General features: G+C 41.3%; 1 protein-coding gene across 2 annotated transcripts in view; it reads left to right on the top strand.

Annotated features, from left to right (window-relative positions):
* The window catches only part of FERMT1 (FERM domain containing kindlin 1), a 283,134-nt gene that overhangs the window by 184,523 nt on the left and 77,566 nt on the right, over positions 1-21,045 (top strand). For both annotated transcript variants that reach the window (XM_085612639.1, XM_085612638.1), the window contains one exon: positions 12,587-12,693. In XM_085612639.1, the coding sequence (XP_085468765.1) occupies positions 12,587-12,693 (107 nt within the window). The remainder of the gene's footprint in view (positions 1-12,586; positions 12,694-21,045) is intronic.

Genomic DNA, 21,045 nt, shown 5'->3' with positions numbered 1-21,045 from the left:
TCTTTCACTTTCCTTAAATTTCTGTTTCTTTCTTTACTCTTTCTTTCTTGCATTTCCCTCCATAATTCTTTTTTTGATTTGTTTCCTGTATTTCTTTCTTGTCTATCCTTTCTCTCTTTCCTCCTTTCAGCCTATCTTTTCCTCCTGTATTTATTTTATCTTCTCTTTCATGCATTTATAAGTTTCTAAATTATATGCCCAGTACTTTGGACCAGGTATTATTTCTGACATGAGCTCATCAATGTCTTGCTTTGCAACTACCCAAAACTTGATTTAATGCAGATCAACCCAGCAAATGAAATAGCCAATGTGTATTTTTGAAATTATTTAAAAAGATCACACTGCACCAGCTCAAACAGCTCTATATGGATACTGATGAGGCCCACAACATCTCTGAAAATGGCTCCCACAAATTGGAAGAGTCTCAGGACTTTCAAATGTATATACCAGTCTAATTTGTGTTGGCTATCTGCCCTTGCCATCAAAGGATAAACACTTCCTTCTCAGCCAGAACTTGCCTCACACTGTTGGGAAACTGAAACTGAGGAGACTCGTACACATTTGAAAGGAAGAAAAGCTGTAGAAGTGGTGGATGTACTTTGATAATTCAATGTTGTTTACTGAGAAATAGCATCAGCTCATCTGAATACTTCTAATTGCATCACTTCAAATGCATTTCACTGAAATGAACTAAGTGCACAGTTAATGTGAAAATATTTTTGTATTTTTTATTTTGAACAGATTGACTAAAACATAATTGTAACAATCTTCAACACACCTTAAACACATTTTCAACTGTAATACTAAATAACAAAAATCATAGTGGTCAATGCTTCGCCCCGACACCTTAAATCTATACACAAAACCTTAACCTTTTCCAAAACCGTTTAACCTTAACAATCACCTATTATTGAACCTCTATACCCTTAAACCCATACTTTTTAACCCCACAATTAGCCCCATAACCCAACCGTATACCCCAACCCATAACCCTATGTATCAAACCCTATACTCAAACTTATGCATAATTCCCATACCCCCAATTCAATACCCCATACCCTTGACCCTGGCCTTTAACCCCTTGCTCATAACAACTATACACAACATCCTAAGGACCTTTCCTTTAGCCCAATTCTCTTAATCTTATATCCTAAATCTTCTACCTTAACCCCCCCATATCCATAACTACAACCCTTAAGCCTACTGCGTGGTACAGAGTTATCTCTAATCCCTACATGGATATTTCTATACTATTACCCCACACCCTTAACCTTATATCCATATCCGTATGCCCTAAACTCCCATACCATGTCATTAATCCTTACCCTACACCCAAGACCCTTAACCCTGCACCCCAAGCTCTTAACCCTTTACACCTAACCCCATAACCTTCACCCCTATATTGTATACCTTTAACTCCTAACCCTTAAGTCTAAACCCGCTGTCCGTCACACTGCCCTTACTTCAATGTATGTTTGGAACAAATACTTTAAGTATTTCTTTCTTGAAGTATTTATTCTTAAGACTAATAATTGGAAGTGATTTTTTAGAAGTGTTATTATTCCAGTTTGGATGAAGTAATGGCGTGAGACCTCCAAGTGGTTGTCATTTAACATTAATGCTGGGCCTAAGTCTGGGAAGCTTCTGTAGCTGACTTGCTCCTAGAGCTGAACGTAGGCAGAATACTTTGCTGTCTGCATGAGAAACTATGGTGCACCTGTCAGGGAAAGTGGTACAAAAGGGGGTGGTGATGGACGGAGCATCAGAACCAATCAAACACTCACACCCAGTCAACAGATCCGGGTTTGATTCATCACCGTTCTTTAGCCCACTCTGCCACCCCAGTTCAGACATGGCCATATGCAAATCAGTCTGACCCTGTGCCTCATGGAAACAGACCAGCCCGAACTGCCAAGCCATGCCTTCCCTGGACCGGAAACATGCTTCCTAGGACCGGTTTCTGGCATTTCAGCCGTCTTCAGCCAGGCTTGCTTGAATCCAGTGGCAAAGTGAGCAAGGGACTCACGTCTGAGCATACCCTGCCAACTTATGGCGAACAAAGCGGTACAAAAGGGGGTGGTGATGGACGGAGCATCAGAACCAATCAAACACTCACACCCAGTCAACAGATCCAGGTTTGATCCATCTCCGTTCTTTAGCCCACTCTGCCACCCCAGTTCAGACATGGCCATATGCAAATCAGTCTTACCCTGTGCCTCATGGGAACAGACCAGCCCGAACTGCCAAGCCATGCCTTCCCTGGACCGGAAACAAGCTTCCTAGGACCGGTTTCTGGCATTTCAGCCGTCTTCAGCCAGGCTTGCTTGAATCCAGTGGCAAAGTGAGCAAGGGACTCACGTCTGAGCATACCCTGCCAACTTATGGCGAACAAAGCGGTACAAAAGGGGGTGGTGATGGACGGAGCATCAGAACCAATCAAACACTCACACCCAGTCAACAGATCCAGGTTTGATCCATCACCGTTCTTTAGCCCACTCTGCCACCCCAGTTCAGATATGGCCATATGCAAATCAGTCTGACCCTGTGCCTCATGGGAACAGACCAGCCCGAACTGCCAAGCCATGCCTTCCCTGGACCGGAAACAAGCTTCCTAGGACCGGTTTTTGGCATTTCAGCCGTTTTCAGCCAGGCTTGCGTGAATCCAGTGGCAAAGTGAGCAAGGGACAGACGGCTGAAATGCCAGAAACCGGTCCTAGGAAGCTTGTTTCCGGTCCAGGGAAGGCATGGCTTGGCAGTTTGGGCTGGACTGTTCCCATGAGGCACAGGGTCAGACTGATTTGCATATGGCCATGTCTGAACTGGGGTGGCAGAGTGGGCTAAAGAACGGTGATGGATCAAACCCAGATCTGTTGACTGGGTGTGAGTGTTTGATTGGTTCTGATGCTCCGTCCATCACCACCTCCTTTTATACCGCTTTGTTCGCCATAAGTTGGCAGGGTATGCTCAGACGTGAGTCCCTTGCTCACTTTGCCACTGGATTCAAGCAAGCCTGGCTGAAGATGGCTGAAATGCCAGAAACCGGCCCTAGGAAGCTTGTTTCCGGTCCAGGGAAGGCATGGCTTGGCAGTTCAGGCTGGACTGTTCCCATGAGGCACAGGGTCAGACTGATTTGCATATGGCCATGTCTGAACTGGGGTGGCAGAGTGGGCTAAAGAACGGTGATGGATCAAACCCAGATCTGTTGACTGGGTGTGAGTGTTTGATTGGTTCTGATGCTCCGTCCATCACCACCTCCTTTTATACCGCTTTGTTCGCCATAAGTTGGCAGGGTATGCTCAGACGTGAGTCCCTTGCTCACTTTGCCACTGGATTCAAGCAAGCCTGGCTGAAGATGGCTGAAATGCCAGAAACCGGCCCTAGGAAGCTTGTTTCCGGTCCAGGGAAGGCATGGCTTGGCAGTTCAGGCTGGACTGTTCCCATGAGGCACAGGGTCAGACTGATTTGCATATGGCCATGTCTGAACTGGGGTGGCAGAGTGGGATAAAGAACGGTGATGGATCAAACCCGGATCTGTTGACTGGGTGTGAGTGTTTGATTGGTTCTGATGCTCCGTCCATCACCACCTCCTTTTATACCTGTCAGGGAAAGTGACCTATTCACGAGGAAGATGGCTCAAGGCCTAACCAGGAAGTACCTTGCACAAGAAACATAAACTTCTGGTTTCTTATCTCTAGTTTCCCTCTTTCTGCCCATTATTTTGCCTCTTTCTGCTTGTTTCTCACCTTTATGTTGCCTCTTGCTGCTGGTTTCTGACCTCTATTTTGCCTCTTTCTGCTCATTTCCCACTTTTATTTTGCCTCTCTCTTCTAGTTTCTCACCTTTATTTTAGGGATGCGTGGTATACTTCACTCCCCAAGTGCCAAGGGAACTTCATCCCCCAACCAGTAATGCCAGGACACGCATTTGCAGAGTGGTTGAGTAAGGACTGGGGCCTCCAATAAAGTCTCAGCAATCCCGCTGTGTAGGACTTACTGGTGGTAAAAATAGGATTTCCAATGACTCTCAACAACCAAGAAAACTTCATCCCCAACCACTAGTGCACCATGAGGCTCGTTTACAGAGTGGTTGATAAAGGGGGCGGGCCTCCAATGAGATCTCAGCAATCCTGGTGTGTGGAGGGGGCAGTGCCTCTGATGAGGTCTCAGCAATCCTGCAGTGTGAGACTTACTAGTGGTAACAATAGTGTTTCTTGGCCTTCAGTGACTCTCAGCATCCAAGGGGACTTCATCCCCCAACAAGTAGTGTGCCCTTTTGCAGTGTGGTTAAGAAGGGTGGCTGGGCCACCAACGGGGTCTCTGTCTAGGGCAAATTTCTGGTGGCAACAGGAGGCGTTCTTGGCCCCTAAGCTTCCTCAGCATCCAAGGGGACTTCATCTCCCAACAGGTAACGTTTATTTTGTTTAACACAAATTCGTGAATTTCCTGCATTCAGGGCCAAATTTTTTTTTAATGCTTTTGTTTGCCCTTCCCGTGTTCCTCGGGGGCCCCAGGAGCAAGGCTACGGGGTTAGGGTATTCATACCTTGCCACCTTTTCTTTTATTTGATGGGCTTTGGCTGAAGCATAGTCCCAAGATGGCTGCCAACACTTCTTGGTTGAACTGTCGGCAGTCAATCAGAGCTCTGCATTTACCTGCACAACTACTGAACAGATTTACACCAAATAACAAAAAGCACAGTCTGCAGATCAACAGCTAACTTTCTGCCAAATTTGTTTTGATCCTTTCCAGTGGTTCAGGCTAAAGTCGTGTCTAAAGGTACTATGGAAATTAACTTGGGAAATGCACTTTCTGTGAATCCCCGCTTTTTAGCGGCCCCTGCTTGATGTATCACCCCAAAACTTTCTAGGCACAACAAGACTCATTATGACACTTTTTTGGAAAAATTTCGGGAAGATTCGTATAACGACGCCAAAGACACAGGCAAGTCAAAAAACTCTTTTCTATAGAAACATTGGTGTCCTAACTATAACTACCTACTGGCGACCGCCAGTAGGCAATAAATATGTATTCACTTAAAAAACCATATGTTTCAGAGATGTTATAGTTATTTGGACAATTGACTCATATAAAACCAGAGAAATTTGCCCGTTATAGTTAGTTGAGCTAACTATAACTAGCACTGGTGATGACGTCACATATAACCTCTCTGAAACCTATGTTTTTTTCAGTGAATTTCTAAGGTTTTTTAAATGCTAATTCCGAACTATAACGTCCCTGAAACCTATGTTTTTTTCAGTGAATTTCAAAGGTTTTTTAAATATCAAACTACTATTGTGCTATTTGTCATTAGTACTGTTTTTTTCTAACTTTTCAACTACATAAAATAAACTGCAAAACTGCTATGTAATGTAATATATTTCACAAATTACAGTGAGTTTTTAAATAATAAAAAATTATTTTACATTCTGAAAACAATTTTTCTCCCTTTTCTTGCTGTCATCAGCTTCTACTTAACTTCACTATTCACAGTGATGTCAGTGTAGATTCATCATAATCAGCAGGGAAAAAGATTGTTAAAATAAAGCAAATCCCTAATTCTCGCAAGTATAATACAAAATCCACACAAATAACACATAAAATACTATTTCCATTCTTTCTTATCTTACCTTTACTTTGTAGTTTCTGTTCACATTATGCAATACGCCAAATAATGTATCAAAAAGTTCGCTTTGAAATCATCCAGTATGAATTTCTTAAAGTATCTTTACACCTTCCCACTAGGCCGAATGATGTATCTAAAATCTTTGTTTCAGAAATATCAAGTATGAGTTGGGTAATTCATAAGGCAATCTCGGTTTCATTTCCAAGTGTGTATCGTTGCAGTGACTCCAACCATTATTACACTTTAAATAAACTGTATAATGTCCACTTGTGGTAGTACTTCCAACATGGAAAACAATAGCAACTGTTGCAAAAGTTCTTCCAGAAATAGATACTTGACTAGCAACAAACATTTTAATTTTGGTTTCCACTTTTCTTCCATTTGGTGTACAGGGTTGCAGCATTATAATCAAATATTTTCCATATCTTTGTGGCATAAGGTAGATAGCATTGTTGATTTACAACAAGAACAGATCATCTCGTGATCAGCTTCTTTAACTAATTTGGAAAATGGTACAGATTTGCAGTCAGGTATTGTCAAATATAGAAATCGTTATCTGTCAACTATAGTGCTTGAAGTTAATGAACACTGGTCACATTTATGTTCCCATTTGTAACTGAGTCTAAATAAACTCTCAATCTGAATTCCTTCATCTTCTAGTACTCCAAGCATAACCATCAGAAATTCTTGTGCATCTTGTTGTATATTAGCACTGAACGTTAAAGATCCAGTTCATGTATCCAACAGTTGGCGAATACCAGAAGCTGAATGGATCTTACTTCTATCAGTTCTCAATTCTTGAAATAAAGTATAAAGTGCCAAACATAATCTTTTTCCTGACTTTCCATAATTTCACCATAAACCTCTTCAAGATAAAATATAACGTTTAGAATAACATTACCATAGCAGTTGACACCAGAAACATTTTCTAATTGGTATCCAACAACATCATCACTTGTTTGTATTTTCTGTTTCTTTACATCTTTTCTTTTCTCTTGATTTTGTTTCTGCTTTCCAACCATAGTTGATTCTTCAACATGTTTGCGTTTTGAACACACAACACGTTTCTCATAAATAGGATATTCACCTAAACTTGGAGCATAAAGCCTTCTCAAACGATTATATTCTCTTACACAATTAACATCAGCACTAACCTTGTTCTCATCAAAATCAATTAAATACAAACCAGACAACGTTCTAACTCGAGATAATGCAACATATACCATTCCCTCTTTAAACACAGTTCTTCCTACATTTACCAAAGCATTATCTACACTTAAACCTTGAGATTTATGAATAGTTAATGCATATGCTAAACAGAAGGGAAACTGTTTTCTACGAACATACAAGTCTTTTACAAGCAAAAAACAACGTGCAATCTGTCTTACCTCTGTAATCTGATCAAATTAAACTTTCAAGAATTCAATTCCATTTCTATTTTGATATTTCACAAAATGAACAACTTTCCCCATTGCTCCATTCGCTAAACCTTCTTCTACATTCAGATTACGCCTCAAAATTACACAACAGTTTAAACATGCATCTAAAAATAATTCTAAGCCAGCAGTTTTTGATAGACATTTCCAGAGAATCCAATTTAGTCTGTAGTTTTTCTGAAAGAAGAATTATTATTCCTTGATGCTCAATTTTATCAATAGCTTCAATGTGAACTATTTCTTGATTTTCTAATTTCATAAACTCTCTATTAAATCTATAACACTCTACCACTGTAGACATTAAGCAAACTACAGACTTTTTTTCTTTCATTTTCTTGTACATTACTTCTGCTGGTGTGTTTTCATTTGTAAACAAGTTCTTTATTAGACAACTTTGAAAAGCTTCTTTACCATGTTTGCTTAGAACACCAATTCTTACATCTTTTATAATATTTGCATAATCTTCATCTCTTGCTTGTCGCATATTCTGAGTGAGTTCTTTATATTCAAAATTTAACCACAGATTCACATTTCTAATACTTCCCAGAGATTTCTTTGTGTCTTCATGTAGAAGAGTTTAAAACACTGGTTCTCCTTTTACAGGGGTTAGTTGTAGCAGATCTCCAAATACAATTAAATGTTTTCCTCCAAAGAGAACGTCGTAATCTGTTTTTAATACCTGTTGCAATCTTAAGTGTACAAAAGCAAGCATTAAATTTGAGACCAAGCTCACCTCATCAATAATTAATAGTTTCATTTTCTTCAGCACTCTTGACACTTCATGAGAAGCTTCTCCAGACAACTTCTGATATTGTAATTTATTATCATGCTCAACTGGTAACATCAGTAATCTATGCAAAGTAACTCCTTTAACATTGTGTGCAGCTAATCCAGTTGGAGCTGTTACCACAGAACATAAATGTGAACCAGTAGTTTTTTGAAGATAACTTTTACGTGTCCCAGCTTGACCACTGATGTACATCAGAAGAGGTTTAAAAGATGAACACACACATTCTTTTTTTCATGCAACAAACCATGTTCTATCTGTTCTCTCACTTGTACATATATTTATTTCTGTTCAACATTTAGTTGTTCTTCTAACTTTTCCAATGTAATATTCTCCTCGTGTGCTTGTTGCATTGCAATTTCGACTTCATGCATAGCAATCACTGCTTCATTTTCCAGTATTGGTTTTCCAAGAGGATCTTGACTACATTGACCACTACTTTGACTATCTTGAGAACTTTTATTAGCTATTTCAGATGTAATAGTCTTTTCCTGTACATGCAATGCTACCTTTACATGCATTAAAAGAATCTTTGTAGCAGTCAAAGTCTCCAAGTAGTTCACTTTCGCTGCACCATGGTTTAAAGAGTTGGAGAAGTGCTAAATAGTCAAATTCTCACTCATCTGGAGTTTCACAACTCAGTTTCTTGTGGTTTATAAGATTACCCTTGCATGTTTTACTAAACAACCATGACATTCAATTACTGCATATTTTCCTTCTTTTAAATTCTGTTCAACATTACAGCTTCAAAACAAATGTTAAAGTACTTCATACAGATATAGCTGTTCCAGATGTCGACTCTTTTTCGGATAGTATGTGTCCAACATATTAGTTTTAAGAATGTCTGTACTGTTGGGTTCATTTGCTGCTAAGTATTCAATTTCTTCTAATGATTTCAACACTCTATTCCGTGAGCAGGCAAGACCTAAACTTACCCAAATGATTCCTCGTGACTTTGAATATAAACTTGAAGAGCACAAGTGGTCTGAACATTCATAGGATCCAATTTCTCGGTGGGAAAGCATTTTCAAAGTAAAGCTGTACAATTTTTTGCTAAGGCTTTTCTCTTGTGCAATTTCTTCCCACATTTGTTTCATCTCTTTTTTTCTGATTTTGGTATGTACGATGTAACCTAATGTGCAACAGCAATTGAGTTATCTGCAACATACTGGATGTCCATGTTCGCATTCCATATTTTTAAAATGACTGGATTGTAGTCACTGATATACTTTGACACTTCTGTTCTTTTTAAGTTGTAGGTATTCTTTCGAGATTTCCGAGTTATTGTGTGCCTTACAGAAGAAAAAAAAGAATTTACTCTTCCTTTACAAATGACTGGATGTGGAAAACTAAAACGACATTTGGTGTAAAATTTTCCTTTATACTTGTATTTTATTCTGCAGTACTTTCCACAACGGTGACTTCTTCTCTCAAAGTCTCACATGTCACATACTGCTCGATGAAAGACAAAACTGTTTCATCAGAATCATTCCAAATTTAGGTGCATCCTTGACCCATAATAGCATATGTATATGAGGTGCACCTCTTGCTTGGTACTCCTTTCTCCAAAAGAAATCGGTAACTTCTCCAAGAGGTGGATTCTTTTTATTGCAGATAAAAGACATCATAGCTTGAAACCTATGATTGAAATATCTGCACACATTTACAGGATCCAATGAACACAGTTCACCAGGAGTTCTTATTTCGACATTTTTTATATTGGAATTCACTTCTCTTAGAAACTCAAGCAAATCTTCCCATGCATACTTTGTGACAAACCATGTTGGTGTACCTAAGTTCCGTAACATACACTTGAGTTCTCCATGACGACGATACCAATACTCATTTGTTCCACGTTGACATGCCATCAAATTGATTAACTGTGCTTCTAAATTTTCATCTGTTTCTTAACTTTCTCCACAAATTATTTCGCAGAAAGACGTGATTGATGAACTCCAGTTTTAAGTATGTTGTTCACTGCATACAACAGAGAAGATAGATCACTTTCAAACAAAAGGTGAAATATGTATGGAATGCACTGTCGAAATCTAGGATCTTCAGAATATAATCTTGTTGACCGATATTCTGAAGCTGGAATCCGTACAGGTCGGTCATCATATCGTCCACCTTCTCCAGTAGGAAACAGCTGTGGGAAGCAACGAGCTTCCAAGCTCTTCTCCCATACACTCATTGGAGTTTCCTCTGCTTTTTTCATTTGAAATAACTCAATGCTGCTTCCTATTACTTCTTTTGAATGTAAAGGACATATTGTGTAATGTTCATAAATCTCTTCAGTCCTTGACTTGTCCACTTTCTCTATTTGACCACTTGAAATTTCACATTCATCTTCTAAACGGGATAACTTATGCAAATTACCTTGCTATCTTTAGAAAAATGCTGAAATCTGATGTTTTCAATGAAGTATTCCATCAAACTCGGACTATTTAATTGTTATATAAGTAGTCAATTTAGCTGCACCTTTACCACAGACCTCGATCAGCAATCCCTGCAACCTTCCTCAATTTTCAACCCGGGCATCATCCTTCTGATTAAGAATCTAATTCTAGAAGCTGCAATAGATGGTCAAATGAAACCCAGCCCTTTGACCAAAATTATCACCAGTTCACTATTTGGTATCTCTAACCCCCTTTGTCGCAATGCTCTGTGATTGCTTGTGCAACCTTATATAAAAGCATTAAAAATGATTGTGAGGCAGCATGTGTTATCCTACAGTAAAAATTGCAAACAAATTCATAAATAATTAAGGGACTGTGATCTGTGTTCATATGACAATTGCATACAAATATAATGACCTATACATGTATTAGTTGTATGAAATTTGGGTTCATGACTGTAAAAAATCTTTAACTAATTTTCAAAGTAAACTACATTAACATACCCATAGTATACAAAACGTAGGCCCTTATTTAGAGTTTGGGGGTTGGATACTCCATCCAAGCCTTGCAGATATCCCTTCCACTGTACTAGAAATGTCATATGCTTTATTCCACTTGTAATACATCAAACAAGTCATACACCACATTTATGATGGAGGATCCCGTCTGCCAAAATCTACATAAGGCCTTATATTAGATCTCTATATCCTACTACTGGAAACTCATTTCAAGCCACACCTAGTTCTACAGTAAGACCACTGCTCACAGAAAAACCCTTTGTGAATCAGCCCCTTGTGTCCTTCACCAGGTAAAGAATAATATTTATTTTTATATTCTTCTTCCAAGATATGCAGTAAAGGTGTTCCAGTAAAGCATCCTAAATGCTAGGGTCTTTTGAAATGTAGCCCGAAACCTAGGTCTAAACTGTCCCTTTCACTTTAGAGCAGGGGTCTCTGACCTTTTCTGTATTGAGAGCTACTTCTGACCAGTGAAAATCATTGTGAGCTGATGAAGGCCAAGCCACTCACACAATGTACCAGACATCCCCACGCCCAGTATCATCGAATCTAAGCCTAATGTCCATACAGCCGAAGACTAAGGTTTGAACAAAATACTTTGACTGTGGGAATTATAACAGAGCTGCCATGTTTGTCAGTGAGAGCGTGGTTTTTGTGGAATGTATGAACCTGTTTGCGTATGAATGGGATATATTTGTATGGGTGAATGAAAGTCTCTGTTGTATTCACTTGTAGCAGAGGACCTTTCGTCATGTGGCACTGTTGCTTGTATTAGACAAACATACAACCTTTTTATTAATTAGGGGAAATTTAAAGTGCAGAAAAATGTTCTGCAAAAAATGTTCAGAACATGGAACATTGTTCTCCTCTTTTGATTTCTCCCTCTTAAAAAATTGATGTACCAGCCACTGGGAGCAAGATACCTGGTGTGTGTGTATTAACCAATTTGAAATGGGAGAAAATGAAACTTAAGAGTTAACTTTCGGCTTATATGGATTCCATAAAACTCATAATTTAAATGTTCACCTATTTCAAAGTGGTGCATTGACAAACAGCAGGAATCTTGCGCCCCGTGGCTTGTAGCCACAATGTCATATTTATAACAGAAGAATACAGCCATTTTGTTTAAATAGGAGGAATTGAAAGTGAAGAAACAGGCTTCATAAAAGTCTAAGACGTAATTAGCTTATTTGAAATTGGAGAAAAACATTGACTCGGTGTTTCATAGAAATATTTGTATCCACTTTAAATTTCTCCCATTTGAAAACAATGATAGTATGTTTCAGTTATAAATATGACAGTGTCTACTGACCACTGGGAGCAAGAGGCCTGTTTGTAAATACAACACCTTGAAATGGGATACAATTAAAATGAAGAGTTAACTTAATCATTAGTTAAACTCTTCATTTTAATGTTCTCCCATTTAAAAGCATTCAGAAACATAATTTTGTTCTCAGTCTCCAATACAGAGTTGACAAGGACTTTTATTTAAGATGTAAAAACCTCAGTGCTTCAGTTCTTCACCTCTGTGCCCTGGGTCATAAATTTAATTCCAGTTCATTATCAGGCCTGCTATCTGCAGCCTGAAGATATAAATGTACAAAAAACACAGCATTTGCTTAACTTTAAAAGGAAAATGTGACCCTGTGCATATTTGAAAATAAAATCAAGTCTGTGAGCTACTCTGAAGGTGTCTGTGAACTAATGGTTGCTGGTGAAGACACCTGCTTTCGAGTGATGTCATCAAAATCTGTGTACAAAATGTTGCCATTTGAATAGAATGAAAATTATCTGTGATGTTTCTAATTGTTTTCACCTCTTACTCAGGATGTGAAATTGTACCAGATGTAAATGTGGCAGCAAAAAAATTTGGAATCAAACTTTTACTACCAGTTGCAGACGGTATGAACGAAGTGTGTTTACGATGTGAAAATGTGAGTAGCATTCACACTTATTTATTTTACTTTCTATCATTTACTGATTCTTTAGTTGGAGGTATTTTTTATGTTGTACAGGCAATTTCAACAAGATTACCATTGACAAATTCCTCTTATTGTGAGAAGTAATTACACTTTGGGCAATTCAAGTTTTTTACATTGAATCCAAAGAACAAAATCAATTCAGTGTTTCGTATTTCTGTGTTGCTAATATTCCTAGCATTGTTTGATCTGTTCAAATCGACCAGACACCTAATTTGGAGAGAAAATGATATTTCAGTACTATTACATTTTTAGTAACAACTTCTGTGAAGTTCTTTTCCTCTTGAGTAATGGAGACCCAAACATAAGAATAATTCGAATATATATCTTCTAGGTTTAAAGGTATGATATAAGGTGTCTATTTAAGAAAACACACAAATAAAAGGCCAGGTTCTGTACAATAATTAACCTTTCCACTCAGAGAGAGTGATGTCTGTGACATGTAAGGCCCTCATCCAAATCAGACCTGCTTCATCATTGGTCATCCCACACCTTAGGATGGTTTAGTTCGAGGTGGGCACTAGCACTATGCATGGGAGCAAGGTTTTGTTTTAATAAAAATGCACCTCCAAAGGATTGCCAAGTGTTAGAGTAAAAGAACTGTTAAATCAAGGGCTATCCAAAAATATTTTTATTAGCAGATGTCCTGATAGGGTTAGAAGCAGATAAATGGATGATGCCAGAGGGTTGTCCATCACCCTCTCATCCTCACTAACATCATCATATTTTGGCCATCCTTCCAAGTGCCCAAGGGGTCAGCCACCTTCATCATGACATCAAAGTCTCTGACTAGTAAATAATGCAATTTCTATGTTTTAGTTTTCGATCATTTCCCCATCTAATATTGTTATGTGGTAGGTGCTGGGTTATCAATTACTAAATGGATGACCACACCTCCAATTCTCTGTAAGAAAATATCTTTATAAGGCTCCTAATTATATCTTATAAACATTTCTTCCGGATATCATTGCCCCAGAAATTTGCAGTGTCCATTCCTTGGAGTACATTTGACAATAGGCAGATGCCCCTCAGTTTCCCTGGATTGAAAACAATTTCCTCAACTCCTGGAGCAATGATCTGTGGAAGACATATTGTAAGATATAACTAGAAACTAGTAGGCCCCAATATACCAAGATAAAGGGCCAGACAAAGGGGTACAGCATTGGCAAAGCAGTATGGTGAACATAATACTACCTATGTGAGCCATACATCCACACAGCTATCACAAGACCTACTCTTACAGATGTTCCTACTGAGATGTATATAAAAAGATTGCTAGTATTGAACAGTATGGTAGTATAAAAGGTGATTGAAGTAGCAGGTGTGATGAGGATGTGAGGTGTAGATGTGTGGGGGGCAAGCAGGGTGGGTCTAAGTAGTCCTTTCATCAGGAAATTCCAGAGCTTATTCTGGATAGAATGAACGCCTGCACCATAGCCCTGCAATTTTTATTATTGGGATGAGAGATTCAAAGTCAATGGTGAAGAGATTTTGCAAGGTTTTAGTGGAGAAAAAGTGGTTAGAATAAATTTTGAAACCCAGTAATTTTGTATGTGACTCATGGGGAGGGTTGACATTCATAGACAGCTCAAACTGTCACGTTTGGAGTAGAGTTATGATTTTTAGGCCACTATAAGAATTGAGTTTCAAATGGTTGAATTTTTGGTAGTGGCTCAGCATCCACCACATAGTTTTAGAGAGATAAGCATTGAAGTTAGGGATGCCATGGACTACTAATGTTTTCAGGGAAAGCTTGTTATTTCAGCATGTTGATGTGAGGAGACATCCATGCCCACAATGAAACCTCTGAGTAGCTCAATGCAAATCATGCTGAACATGGGTAATAGGCTATGGCATCTGGCTCTTTCATTTGCATTGAAAGAGATATTAATTTGGAGGCCTTTTTCTATGTCCTTTTCTCTCTACACATGGCCGGATGTAGAAAATATTGATTTGCAAACTATGGTCTGTGGCATTGATTGCCCCTGAAAGGTCAACGAGACATACCTCTCTGCCGAATAGAATGTTATAAGTATAATCAAGAACCTGAATTAATATTGGCCAAAACAGAAGTTGGCTCTTAGAACAGTGTGTCAAGACCATTCAGTAATCACATAATGTAAGGGGAGTTAGTAATAAGAATAGTAGCTTTGATAGTTTGTTTTTTCATATCTGGAGTGCACGGGAAACATCAACAGCATTTGAATTAATGAGGTGATTTATTTTGCCAGGGAGATGACAGATGTACCTTAAAGTAGAATTTCACTTTATTAAGTGGGATGGAAACAAGAGATTTGGTTGTGAGCATCATTTAAGAAATTATTTTTTTAAATGCTTAGCTGATTGTGTTGTAAAAGGCAGACCAAGTGACAGTCCTGAGTCCCAAAATGTATTTTATCAGTTTTTGTATTAAAAAGATTGAAGCTAGTGAGAATTCTTGGGGTGTGATGACTGGATATGGGAGGTTGATAACAGCTTCTTTTTTTTTTAGAAATGGCACTTCAGTCAAATTCAAATGAAGAGTTTCTTGGAACAATTGTTGGCCCAGTCATTTTGGGATTTAAGATTGAAAAATTGGCTTTTACACTACTTTTGTTGTCTTAGGACAAGGAGGTTCATGTCGACTTTCAAACAGGAATAACATTTTTCATCCAAATATTTGTTCTTTTAAGGTTTAAATTGGAAATAGATGGTTTGGAGGATTTGTGGTTTAATCTTAATTAAGTGAGTTTGTCAATGATCAGTTTGATGGAATATATGCAGGATTACAGTGAGTGAAAATGTCTTGAGATTGTTGGAGGGAACTTGTAGGAAAATATCTCTGTATTATCTTGTGGCTATGTAGTCCGGTTTAGAATGGCAAAGGAGGGAAATAATTTCATCCCTCTTTGGGGCAGGGGGATGAAATTTGGTCTGTGTGAAGTAGTTTGTTGTGGTAATAACAGGATGTAATAGATTTTTTTAAACACATTTGAGGAAGAGTAGAATGTTGGTTAAGCTCCTTGAATGCTATTTACCATTGTTCCGCGGTGGGAAGTGTTGAGAGAATGTTACTTGCGGGCCTATTTAAAAGGGTCCATGTGCGTAGCGACAGAGTAAGGCTATGCCCATTAATGGCCTGAATGTGACACAGTTGTGCATACGGATGGGGGGAGGCTAACATGTGGAGTTAGAGTATACAAGAGTATCAATCTACATGCCTAGCAATATGGTAGGTTTTTGTACCCATTTCTAGAACCCTGGCGGCCAGCATTTCGCCTTAATGCGGAGTGCACGTAGTGTTGAGCAACTAGGGGTTGGGTATCAGGGGCACAGATGGTCATTTTAGTTGGTGTGTTAGTTATTGATGTCTATGTAGGGCCAGACCCGGTTCCTACAGGCGCTGTTATTGTTTCCTGGATGGAGGAGCAGTACCCCTGTCAAGGTTTTTGAGAGTCCATAAGCATTACATCCCATTGGGATTTTGCGCAGGCCCAGAGCATCTTCTCGCCTCAGTGCTACGCTCTCAGCCCGCACCCAGTTTGTAAAGGAGCAGTGCCACACTTCCCAGGATGGAGGCTCTGGGTTTTTCCATCACCTGGTGACCAGCTGCTTGGTGATAATCAGGCCCAGATCTATCAAGCACAATGACTCCTTGCATTGTTTGGGTCTACGGTTTAGGCCTAGATGCAAATCTCCCAAGTGTTTACCACTGTGCATTCAGTGCAGTGAGAGATGAGTGGTGACCGTTCACCAGTAGGTGGCCAAAGCAGCGCAGCCCCACAACATGTGAATAAGATCAGCATTCACAAGCTGACAGCGGGGACATTGGGCGTCTGTGCGGTGAAAATATCTGTTTATGTTTTCCCGTGTAAGATATGCCCTGTGGATTATATAGAGCTGTAGGAGGTGGAATCTAACATTTCTGTGTATATGAACTGGCCCCTGCAGAACGTTCTCCCATTCTTTGTCAGTACTGGGACATTGTAAGGGAACATCCCAGCGACTCCTGAGTAAAGTCAGTCAGTGTGCTGTGTGTGTGTGCAGTGAGTCAGCAAACCACTTAATAAGGCGCCTCCCCACACCCATGGTCTGAGTGTATTGGATAGTGTTATGGATTGCCAGTTCCCGCGATATGTCACCCCATCGCACCCTCAGCTCCACGATCATGGAGGCATGAAGCAGAAACTGTCCCTGAGGGAGCCCATGATCTGTCGCTAGCGCCATAAATGTTAACCACTGCCCGTCTCTGTTGAGGTTGACTAGTGTCTGTAGTCCAGCTGTTTCCAACGCAGCAAGATACTCACTCATGATGCAGTTCCTACAGAATGCAGAACAAACTGGAATGGCATGGTGAGCAAAAAAACTATGAATTTGGGCCCAGATCTCTGTTCTGGGGTGAATGTATGACATTGTTCTGCATTCTGTCCATCAATGGTTCTTTTTGCAATTGTCGCCGTGAGTGGGACGGGTATGCTCAGACGTGAGTCCCGTGCTCTCCATGCCACTGGAATCAAGCTATGCTGGCTGAAGAGGGGTGAACGCCCGAAACTGGTCCTAGGATGCTTGTTTCCAGTCCAGGAAGGACCTGGCCTGGCAGTTCGGGCTGGACTGTTCCCATTGGGCACAGGGTCAAGACTGATTAGCATATGGCTGGGTCCAAACTGGAATGGCATGGTGAGCAAAAAACGATGGATTTAGGCCCAGATCTCTGTACTGGGGTGAATGTATGACATTGTTCTGCATTCTGTTCATCAATGGTTCTTTTTGCAATTGTCACCCCGAGTGGGACGGGTATGCTCAGACGTGAGTCCCGTGCTCTCCATGCCACTGGAATCAAGCTATCCTGGCTGAAGAGGGGTGAAACCCCGAAACCAGTTCTAGGATGCATGTTTCCAGTCCAGGGATGACCTGGCCTGGCAGTTCGGGCTGGACTGTTCCCATTGGGCACAGGGTCAAGACTGATTTGCATATGGCTGGGTCCAAACTCGAATGGCATGGTGAGCAAAAAAACGATGGATTTAGGCCCAGATCTCTGTACTGGGGTGAATGTATGACATTGTTCTGCATTCTGTCCTTCAATGGTTCTTTTTGCAATTGTCACCCCGAGTGGGATGGGTATGCTCAGACGTGAGTCCCGTGCTCTCCATGCCACTGGAATCAAGCTATGCTGGCTGAAGAGGGGTGAAACCCCGAAACCGGTCCTAGGATGCTTGTTTCCAGTCCAGGGATGACCTGGCATGGCAGTTCGGGCTGGACTGTTCCCATTGGGCACAGGGTCAAGACTGATTTGCATATGGCTGGGTCCAAACTGGAATGGCATGGTGAGCAAAAAAACGATGCATTTAGGCCCAGATCTTTGTACTGGGGTGAATGTATGACATTGTTCTGCTTTAAGTTCATCAATAGTTCTTTTTGCAGTTGTCCCCCCGAGTAGGACGGGTATGCTCAGACGTTAGTCCCGTGCTCTCCATGCCACTGGAATCAAGCTATCCTGGCTGAAGAGGGGTGAATCTCCGAAACCGGTTCTAGGATGCTTGTTTCCAGTCCAGGGAGGACCTGGTCTGGAAGTTCGGGCTGGACTGTTCCCATTGGGCACAGGGTCAAGACTGATTTGCATATGGCTGGGTCCAAACTGGAATGGCATGGTGAGCAAAAAAACGATGGATTTAGGCCCAGATCTCTGTACTGGGGTGAATGTATGACATTGTTCTGCATTCTGTCCATCAATGGTTCTTTTTGCAATTGTCACCCCGAGTGGGACAGGTATGCTCAGACGTGAGTCCCGTGCTCTCCATGCCACTGGAATCAAGCTATCCTGGCTGAAGAGGGGTGAAACCCCAAAACCGGTTCTAGGATGCTTGTTTCCAGTCCAGGGAGGACCTGGCCTGGCAGTTTCGGCTGGACTGTTCACATTGGGCACAGGGACAAGACTGATTTGCATATGGCTGGTTCCAAACTGGAATGGCATGGGGGGCAAAAAAACGATGGATTTAGGCCCAGATCTCTGTACTGGGGTGAATGTATGACATTGTTCTGCATTCTGTCCATCAATGGTTCTTTTTGCAATTGTCACCCCGAGTGGGACGGGTATGCTCAGACGTGAGTCCCGTGCTCTCCATGCCACTGGAATCAAGCTATCCTCGCTGAAGAGGGGTGAAACCCCGAAACCGGTTCTAGGATGCTTGCTTCCAGTCCAGGGAGGACCTGGCCTGGCAGTTCGGGCTGGACTGTTCCCATTGGGCACAGGGTCAAGAATGATTTGCATATGGCTGGGTCCAAACTGGAATGGCATGGTGAGCAAAAAACGATGGATTTAGGCCCAGATCTATGTACTGGGGTGAATGTATGACATTGTTCTGCATTCTGTCCATCAAGGCTTATTTTTGCAATTGAGAAATTCACCGGGCATTGTGTTGTCCAATAAGAGCCCGCCACCGGCGGTGCACCCACTTTGAGGAATTTTCAGGTACACTGTTAAGCGCAACACTTCTGCTAATCTGCACTATATTGCCATATTGATATTAGTTATATGACGTAGATTGTTTTGGCCTTAGAAGTGGGGCAGTATTCGAGCATCTGTTATTACATTTTCCACGCTAAGAATCGCTTTGAATTCATGCACCGGCAATTCTAAGGCAGTTTTTAGAAGTAAGTGTTTTACTCCCCAGGCAGGACACCATTTATAGGTGGCTCCTTGTGGAGTAGGCGACTCAGTAGCAGAACTCACACTAGGGTGGCAATGGATCGGTATATCCTTTTTAGGTCTCGGCCTGGCGAAAGCAGCGCATGCGCTGCTCTGCCATGCAGAGGCCTTCTGGAATCAATACGATTCCAGCATGCAGGTGGGGAGACAAACGAGACAGAAGATGTGCACGAGGGGATTGGATGCTTTACTGGTGGCGTGATACACTGGGGACTTTTTTTTTCGCCGCCATTAAAGGCAGTCCCCGAGTGCACATCTTCTGTCCGTCCCATGACGGGCCGCGCTTGTGTTATCCAGCAGTGGGGGAGAAAATATTGCTAGGAGTTTGGCCTCGTGGTAGTTTGTTTGAAGAGGTTTTTTCCATATAGTAAATGGCGGCTCATAGTTGAAAGTGCTTCGTTTACGTTATCAAACACCAATGATGCTCAAGTGCACGTAGCGTGGCTTTGTGGCATATTACTGTGGAGCGCTTAGATGAGTGAACGAGGGGTGAAAAACGTTCCAACCAGTCACAAATAAGGTTGCCCCCCCTCTCCCCGACAAACTTGGTGCTGCTTACGTGTGCACTAACATTGGTGCACATAATATTCGGCAATCCTCTATTGCGCCAGGAGGCATTAAGGCCACCAGTTGCCATTGCTCCACTGTTTCTGTTTACACTAACACCAACGATCATGCACATGGTTTTCCCCGTGGTGTGGACCACTGTATGTGTTGTGTTCACGGAAGGAATTTCATGCTGATTTTATTTTTAAGATACATCTGCAAAAGAGTCAGGTATTTTGACCACCAGATGGCACTGCTTCACTGCTGGAATGCACTGCTCCATAAAGCAGGGAGCGTGCATTCCACGGGAAGCTGAAGGATTAAGAAGTATAATCAAGCTGTCCCCGTGGGGGAGTAGGGGTAGGGTAGGGGTGTCTGCTGACCCCTCCAATGTGGTGTCCATAAACGGCAGTTCACCACACTATGGGGAATGTGAAAGGACTGCTTTGCTACTTACACCTTCAGGTACAAACACAATACGGATTCAAAATGTCTAACGGTGCATTACAAAGATTATATACGCAACGAGTTGCATAGTTGCCAATGTCTGCCTTGGCACGGAGAACCTCCTTCCAGGGTGAAGGAGGTAGAGCAGCCTGCTCTGAAACTGGGTAACCAAGGCAGAGTCCCTGTGTCGTCGGTACAAGTACGCATTGTGATCTCTGGCAGATCTTCAGTTTCCCCCGGAAATAAAGAAATTAAATAAATTCAGCAAAATAATAAATAATTCCCAATGCCTCCTAAGGCTATCTTCTTTTTACTGTAGTTCTCCCTACTCTTCTACCTATCTTAGTTTGCCTCACTTTCTTCTCCTCTTCTCACTTTCTGCCTCATTCATTCCATACCTCTTCTCTTTTGCTCCCTCCTCTCACCCTTTCCTACCACCCTCTCTACTTCCTGGTACCAACATCTCCACCCCTCTGCAGGCTTTCTTTCCGTGGCCCCCTCCCACCTCCATTGCACTTGCTATGTCCGTAGTGTCCGCCCCCTTTCCTCTTTTCGGGACGCTGTGTCCATCCATACTCCTCCCGCTCTCCTCCCTGCCGACCCCCACCTTCCATTCCCTCACCTCACCT

The sequence above is a fragment of the Triturus cristatus genome, chromosome 6 (assembly GCF_964204655.1).
Source record: "Triturus cristatus chromosome 6, aTriCri1.1, whole genome shotgun sequence".
Classification (NCBI taxonomy): Eukaryota; Metazoa; Chordata; class Amphibia; order Caudata; family Salamandridae; genus Triturus; species Triturus cristatus.
This window is presented reverse-complemented; position numbering and strand designations above follow the sequence as displayed.